This window comes from Gregarina niphandrodes (assembly GCF_000223845.1).
Source record: "Gregarina niphandrodes unplaced genomic scaffold scaffold00031, whole genome shotgun sequence".
Taxonomy (NCBI): Eukaryota; Apicomplexa; class Conoidasida; order Eugregarinorida; family Gregarinidae; genus Gregarina; species Gregarina niphandrodes.
In genome coordinates this window covers 96,735-104,116 of record NW_011645800.1, presented here as the reverse complement: position 1 = coordinate 104,116, position 7,382 = coordinate 96,735, and the positions used below count along the sequence as shown (strand labels likewise).

At 50.6% G+C, this 7,382-nt stretch overlaps 7 protein-coding genes across 7 annotated transcripts; 5 read left to right on the top strand and 2 right to left on the bottom strand.

Moving 5' to 3' along the window:
• Positions 1-22: 22 nt before the first annotated feature.
• Positions 23-835, top strand: GNI_126570 (AAA domain protein; the record flags this gene model as incomplete). The annotated part of the gene is made up of 1 exon (XM_011133730.1): positions 23-835. One exon carries the CDS (start codon positions 23-25, stop codon positions 833-835), a length of 813 nt encoding a protein of 270 aa, XP_011132032.1.
• Positions 836-1,163: 328 nt separating this feature from the next.
• GNI_126560 (Maf-like protein) lies at positions 1,164-1,849 on the top strand (the record flags this gene model as incomplete). Its single annotated transcript, XM_011133729.1, has 2 exons — positions 1,164-1,293; positions 1,377-1,849. 2 exons carry the CDS (start codon positions 1,164-1,166, stop codon positions 1,847-1,849), a joined length of 603 nt encoding a protein of 200 aa, XP_011132031.1.
• A 145-nt stretch (positions 1,850-1,994) lies between these two features.
• GNI_126550 (protein kinase domain protein) lies at positions 1,995-2,995 on the bottom strand (the record flags this gene model as incomplete). Its single annotated transcript, XM_011133728.1, has 2 exons — positions 1,995-2,855; positions 2,900-2,995. The coding sequence occupies 2 exons, from the start codon at positions 2,993-2,995 to the stop codon at positions 1,995-1,997; spliced, it is 957 nt and encodes a 318-aa protein (XP_011132030.1).
• Positions 2,996-3,392: 397 nt separating this feature from the next.
• Positions 3,393-4,178, top strand: GNI_126540 (hypothetical protein; the record flags this gene model as incomplete). The annotated part of the gene is made up of 1 exon (XM_011133727.1): positions 3,393-4,178. One exon carries the CDS (start codon positions 3,393-3,395, stop codon positions 4,176-4,178), a length of 786 nt encoding a protein of 261 aa, XP_011132029.1.
• Positions 4,179-4,328: 150 nt separating this feature from the next.
• Positions 4,329-5,554, top strand: GNI_126530 (putative transmembrane protein; the record flags this gene model as incomplete). Its single annotated transcript, XM_011133726.1, has 2 exons — positions 4,329-5,499; positions 5,538-5,554. The coding sequence occupies 2 exons, from the start codon at positions 4,329-4,331 to the stop codon at positions 5,552-5,554; spliced, it is 1,188 nt and encodes a 395-aa protein (XP_011132028.1).
• Positions 5,555-5,620: 66 nt separating this feature from the next.
• Positions 5,621-6,202, top strand: GNI_126520 (putative transmembrane protein; the record flags this gene model as incomplete). The annotated part of the gene is made up of 1 exon (XM_011133725.1): positions 5,621-6,202. One exon carries the CDS (start codon positions 5,621-5,623, stop codon positions 6,200-6,202), a length of 582 nt encoding a protein of 193 aa, XP_011132027.1.
• Positions 6,203-6,478: 276 nt separating this feature from the next.
• Positions 6,479-7,312, bottom strand: GNI_126510 (hypothetical protein; the record flags this gene model as incomplete). The annotated part of the gene is made up of 1 exon (XM_011133724.1): positions 6,479-7,312. The coding sequence occupies one exon, from the start codon at positions 7,310-7,312 to the stop codon at positions 6,479-6,481; it is 834 nt and encodes a 277-aa protein (XP_011132026.1).
• Between the last annotated feature and the right edge of the window lie 70 nt (positions 7,313-7,382).

Here is a 7,382-nt window from a genome sequence, read left to right as displayed (position 1 = left end):
TCTTCCTTTTGATCCGATAGGAATGTTTAACTCCATAACCACGCAGTATATCCTGGACTTGATAAAGCCGGAGGAGCTATGCGATCTCACATCCGTTAAAGTCCTTGTTATGATGATAGGAAGTCCCGCTTCTGGTAAATCCTTCTTGTCACGGCAACTGTCGGAAAAATACAATCTCTACTGGATTAATCAGGACACTCTCAAGACCAAGCCCAGATGTCTGAAAGCCATCCAGGAAGCCGTATACAACAAGAACGGAGCGGTTCTCGATCGTCAGAACTCTAAGAGCGCAGAACGTGCAGAGTTCTTGAACCAGTTCATCCTCCAGACCGGTCAGATGCTTCCACACATCGCTGATGATACAATAGCTGATGATACAATAGCTGATGATACAATAGCTGATGATACAATAGCTGATGGTACAGTAGTTGATGGTACAGTAGTTGATGGTACAGTAGCTGAAAGTACAGAGACTGACAGTGTCAATGGGTTATTACGACCGCGAATAACAGGTGTTTTATCCATAATAGTGTGGTTTGATGTTCCTAAGGACTACGTTCTCCACAATCTTACATTCCGTCAAATTGATAAATACAGTAAGGAAAAACGACCTACGGAGGTACCTGTGATTGCCATCCATGGCTATTACAAAAACGTAGAACCTCCTCACACGGACTCTGACCAAAGTTTACTTATACGAGGCAAAGACTACCCAAAAGAAAATGGATCTGACACCCAGTTTGACGCCATTTATAGAATCAAATTAAACATGATCAAGCCCGGTCCATTTTCTAATGATGACTCCAAACGCTTATACGGTAGCTTCCTTAACTGACATTAGTCCTTGACTGATTGGTAGTCTGGTACCACATGGGTAAAGCCCGAGCAAGTGGGAAGGGTTGGGAAGTGCATTTTTGAGGATGAGGATGGCTTCAATCGTGTCCGTTACAGATATGGAGCAAATACCGGCGTCGATTTCCTTCGGCTTGAAGAAGGGTTCATCCAAGGGCATAGCTGCGAAATGAACCATACGGGGTTGAGCGTTGCTGGTCAATAATTGCTGGTCAATTACGACGAATTATCATTCCACAAAGGAGGCCCAACCCCCCTTAGTTTTTCTCTTTTTGTTGGGATAGAACTAGAGCCCTTTAATTCGGAAAATAATGACTCTTTACTTGGGCTCAGCCTCTCCTGCTCGCAAGCAGATCCTAGAGGGGCTAGGGCACAGTAACGTGGTGTGTTGTCCCTCCAATGTGGACGAGACGTTGTCGCAAGAGGAAAGAACACATGAAGGTAATGTGCATCTTCTCATTGCCAGTAGTATATGGTGAGGAGGTAACTTTATGGTGAGGAGGTAACTTGTGTAACGATTTTAGAATATGTGATGGAAATCACTAGGAGGAAGACGGATGCCGTGTTGTCGGATAAGTTGAAGGGTATGGATTTCGTAGCGGAGGACTACTTGGTATGTGGGGACTGCGTTGTGGTCAATGACAACAACGAAGTATATGGCAAGCCTGCCAGTGCTGAGCAGGCGCTGTCCTGGCTTCATGGCTACTCGGGCACATGTTTCTACCTTGTCCAAGCGTTGGAGGTCACACATCTAGCCACCAGGCGTCGGGTAGTCGGCACCGAACGGACGACATGCTGGCTCGACCAAATTCCGCTTGAAGGACGGGTGGACTACATCAACGATTCAGGTGCACTCGGCGCTGCCGGCGGCCTAATAATTGAACACCCCTTCATAGAGCCCTGCATCCGAAGCATTCAGCATGGCACAAAAGAGTCCATTATGGGACTTAGTCCGCAACTTATACAAGAACTATTTCAGAAACTCACCGTGTCCTAGATAGCAAACGTGTCCTAGATAGCAAACAACATGAGAACAAAACCATATAAGTAGACACTCTGTATGGATAGGCAGACACCCTGCGTGGACATAAGGGACAAGTAGTGGGGTGGGCGCTCTAGTTAGGATCAATCGAGAGCTGGCCCTAGAGGGGCACATGCTTTGTAGCGATGCCTAGTGCTTCGTCCAGGGACATCCGTCTCGCCGGATTTTTTTCTAGGAGTGACTTGATAAATTCTACTACATCATTTGACAGATCGGGTCGGCAATTTCGATAGTGTTCCCAGTGGATAGGTTCATTGATTATAGATAATTGTAGGTGTATAGGAACGCGATGCCAGAAGGGAAGTCGGCCAAAAGCACTGATGAAGAGAGAGCATCCGATACTCCACAAGTCGCGTTTAACACCATCGAACGTGTTTGCGGTTTTGAGAAACACCTCTGGTGGTGTGAAGGCATTGGTGCCTTCAGCGTCATAAATATTAAGACTCTCGCTCGAAATATTAAAGTCAACAAATTTAATCTTGAAATCATTCTTCAACTCTGTCAAATCAGTGGGGTCAATTAATACGATAGTTAGTAGATCAGATGGTGGTTGAATATTATCCTTTTGTACCAAATCATCAATGAGTATGTTGCTATGACCTAGTTCAGTGGCCTTGAACATCTGGGGACCAATCGATTCGGAATTTTCGCAATTATTCATAACCCATTCTTCGGGTAACTTTTGGCTGGTCAATATATTCTCTGGCTTGATGTCTTTATGACATACATTCTTTCTTCTTAATTCATCCAGACCATTCAATATTTGCCTAGCAACCTCCCAAATACCCAACTCCGTTAGAGTGCAATCATAAATCCCATCTTCCATAAAAGTAAATAAACGATGAGGAAGATATTCCAAGATTAATAAACGGTCTCCTGCACTCGTCTCAATACTGGCTCGCAAATCAACCACATGATTAGATCCTTTCAATTTTTCAAGGATACGAAATTCCTTATTCGCCTACAAAAACACCGCTTGTAAGAGACCCGTTTGTGTAATATAACGTTTGTGTAATATAACGTTTGTGTCATATAACGTTTGTGTAATATAACGCTTGTTCGCCAGCCATCATGCCTCAACTCCAACTTACTCGGTCCCATTCCGTTATGATCTCTACGTCACGCTCGTCGCCAGTGAAGTTCGCCGCTGTCATCCTACTCAACACCGAACGACAGTGAACCTTTGCAGCATACGGTTTACCCTCGTCTAGGTTGTACACTAACCAGACCTCATCAACCCCTAATCATACGATAATTTTCGGTCACGACACCACCTAGCCGCAGTCAGAACATCACCACCTAGCCGCAAGAATATGATAATCCCTCGGTAAAATCCTCCCTCGGTATAATCCTCCCTCGGTGATGATGGCGGCGATGATCACCCAAATCCCAGCAAGCCGTTACCTTCGTACAGCTTCCTCAAAATAAGGTAGCGATCGATTCCATACCATTTTCTATCATCGCTCGCCCAGAACATTTAACAGCACACACGTGTGCGATGCTGGGGAAAATTCCGCTATTTCTTGCCGTCCAGGGCCATGTAACTATTCGAGGCGGCGGGCTAGTCATCGGAGGTCGGTACTCCGTGACTTGCGACGGGGGCCTCACGAAAATAAGCCAGGTTGACGCAAAAACAACTGCGGCGTCGACGTCCACCGCTCAGGCGAGTCAGCAACTGGCCGCCAGTCAGGCAGGTGGAAACCAGACATTGGCTTCAGTGGATGACGGCCGCTTGTTGGAGGTAGGCGAGGGTCAGGTGGTTGCGCAGCGAATAAAGACGAGTGGTCTATCACTTCAGTCCTCGTCGGATTGGCTGTTGTATTCGCTGGACACATTTGAAGGGGGAAGTGCGTGGAGTCTGAAGTCATTGAGTACTTGTGGTTCCATGGACGTGTTTCTGGGCGGCGCCTGCTTGCTGGGGTCCTCGGACATGGTTAGCCGGACGTTCGAGGACTTGCCAGCGCATTCCGCCGCCAAGGTCACGGGCAGGTTGCACCTGTTTGACAGCTGGGAAGGCGAGAGCTGGTCCCTCGCGGCAGATGACGTCGTGCGCTTCACGACCAGCCACCGCTGGTGCACCGGCTACCAGTCTACCTGCAAGACACAATCACTGAACGTCTGCGGTAACGAACAGGGCGACAAGCTAAGCCAGCGATTCTCCATGACCTGGCCGCATAGCAACACTGCCCTCACACTCACCGCCACCACCACTCTCGGGACCAAAGATCGTTGCGACGCTAGCTGGGGCTTAGATGACATCGCCCTCTATCTCAAACCTGTCTGAGACCCGCTTGGCTTACCCCTCGATTACAGAGTTTCTGAGTAGGGAGGCCCCGGAATGATGGCCCCGACACCTGACGGCCTTCAATAAGTTTCATACTGTTACGAACAAACTTGGTCCGGTTGTGTGGGTTGGTTTTTTGAAGGAAAATTGATGAAGTCATCGGTGGTTTTGCAACAGGCCGACGTGTGGAATAGGCGGGTGCTCGGCGCTGCTTTGGTGAATAGCGACTTGTGCCAGCCGGAGCTCGACAACCTTGCGGGGGCCCGAATGCTGACCCTTGGTGTGGCCGGTGAGCCCCCAGTATCGGCCGTTGCATTGGCACCCGAGGTCGAGCTTGAACGACTTGATGACATACATAAAGGGTCGGAGTTGGGTCCTTGCGAACCGTTGACGAAGGAACCCTTGCGGAATTTCGACGTATTTAAAGACTTGAGCAGACTGCGACTCTTCCACGATCCTAAGCAAAGTGCTCCTTACGCGCAGTCTGTGGTGTGCAATGAACTTAGAAAGTTCTTGACAACTGTGGTGAAGCCCGAGCAAGTGGACAAGTGGGTAGACTCGGAAACCGCGGATAAGGTGTGGACGGATGTGTTCGGTAGAGTCGAGTCCGAGCTGCATGCCCAGGACACGGGCGATGCTCAGCTGGAGCTGTTTGCGTCGAGAAGGCTGGAGCAGGGGGAGTTGCCGAGTCTCCTGCCAAACGTGCCAGAAGAGTGGAGAGAGGTGATGCGGAGGTCGGCGGTCAGATCAGACCGGCTGAGCCCAGACTGGTTCTGCCCCTCAGGAGTTGTTCTGCCGTCAGTCTGTTGGGACGTCGAGTCGGGTCGCGGATGGCGGTCCGGTTCGCGCCGAATGAAGCTGGCGCTAGGCAGTGCACTTACCGGTGCGCTGCTCACCGCGGTCGGATGTGTCTGGTACTTCTGGCCGTCGGCAAAGGAGCACGAGGTTGCGGTCAATACGGTTGCCAATTTGACGACTGCTACTGCTAACTTGACGACTGCTACTGCTAACTTGACGACTGGTCCTGCTGCTAACTTGATGACTCCCGCAACAACTCCGGCGGTGACCGTGCCGGGGATGTCGTTAGCGGAATTGCTGGCGATAGAAGAGTCTTGCAGTGCGTGCGGCTATAATTACTGCACCTCACACCTGACCCTCCGTAATCCTGACTACTTCAACGGGTGGCACCGAAATGCATTTCTTTGTCTCATTTACGACGGGAATGACTTCAGGCGTGTCTGTTACAGATACGGAGAGGATACCGGCGTGGATTTCCTTCGGCTTAGAGAAGGGCTCGTCCATGATCGCAGGAACGGAGGGTGTAAGCCATCAGCGCGCACCCTTTTCCCCCTTGTACAGACCAGACCAATAACTAAGAATGCTGCGAGCCCCCTCCGCCTATTAATTCTTGGTGGGTATTTGTGGGCAACATGCACTGAAGAATGAGCACTGCAAGACCGAGCACTGCAAGACCGTACGATAACGAATTGGATCCCGTGGAGACGACGGTGATTATGGAGGGAGGGGCTCCGCCACCGCGGCCGCCCTTCAAGACGGCTTGGACTTTCGTATTGGCCGCACTCTTGGCTGGTTTGACTGTCAGCTTTTGGGTTGCCGGGCGCACGGCCTACGCGTTTGTTACGTGTCTATTATTTCTGTGCACGCTGCTCGCTGATGGACACCCCAACGCGCTCGGTGCACTTAGCTGCCTCGCCATCCTTATGGCCGTCACGAATTTCGTCACCAGCTATCAGGACATGGATCGCATGGTCCACCTTCAACTACCTCTCGCCCCCGTCAGCCTGGCTGCCCGCCATCGCCAACTCTACGGTCTCACCGTCTCGCGCAGCCTCTTCCAGGACTGGACCTGGAAATTGGTCAAAGACCTCTGCCGGAACAAAAGCACTCAAGCCAAGGCCCTCTCATACCTCGGCGGCATGGTCCTCTCACCACCCACCGCCATCACTGCGGTGGGCATCTCTTGGAAGGCATTCAGATACGTGTCTTCACTCGGCGGTTTTTAACCTCTTCACTCGGCGGTTTTTAACCACTCCAGACCACCTGTCGAAGCTGACCTACCACGACGGGGGAAGCTCACCTGTCGACCATCTGTAAGTCGTCAGAACTAGGCGTAAAGATGTCGTACCGGAGGTGCAGCCGTAGTGACCGACGACTATGATCGGTTGCAGAGGGCCACCGTTAGCCTTGGGGTATTAGCTTTGGGTGTATTAGCTTTGGGTGCATTAGCTTTGGGTTTTATTGCTGACCCTTGATGAAACCCTTGGTGTGTAGTAAAAAAATCAAGAGGTAGTTTCGATCTCGACACTGGCGGGGAGTACGGAGATTTTGGCGGGGTAGTAGCAGCTGCCTTCGAATCGGACGCCGGAGGTGCATCCATAAGTGGCGGCGGACTGGAGCAGCCAATGGCTGTTATGGCATTGAGCAACGTCATTGTTGTCGCAGGTGTCAGAGAGGGTGGCGAAAGGGGGATGGGAAGCGGCGGAGAGATGTTTGGTAGTGCTAAGGGGTGTTTCGGCGGTGATTTTGAGGTCGAGACCTGGCGAGCCGCGTCGGTGTTCAAGAGTAAGGTATAGTTCGGGGAGCGTGTCCTTGTACAAACGCGACCATTTTTGTTCAGCTTCCAAGTCCGCCTTGTCAAGACTAAGTCGTTTATACACCAGATTGAAGCTGGGGAAGGTATTGAAGCTAGTTACTTCATCCAATGATTGTAATGAGTCCATACCCGTAATGGAATACATCTCGTATAACCCGTCGAACAACTCAGGAATCATGCTTTTGTGGTTCGCAACACAATTCTTCTGACGTACACACGAATCCACGAAACCATGCACGTATAACGTATGGTATACCCGCGGCCCCGTTTCAAGCCGCGGCAGTCCGGTCTCGTCCTTTGGCGCCTGATCTTGCGACTGATCTTGCGCCTGATCTTGCGACTGATCTTGCGCCTGATCTTGCGACTGATCTTGCGCCTGATCTTGCGACTGATCTTGAGACTTAATGATATCATCCGTTGCATTGGAACTAGGAGGGAAGGTGTCATCCGCAGTCTGCATGCTCGTGTCAACAGCGAGAGAGTTGACAGGAGATGTCGGGTCGTTTTGCTTTTTGAACATATGAATCAGATATTCTGTCAGAGGTAGTTCCCTAGTTCGCTGTAGGACACGGACGGTGTCTGCATTCTGG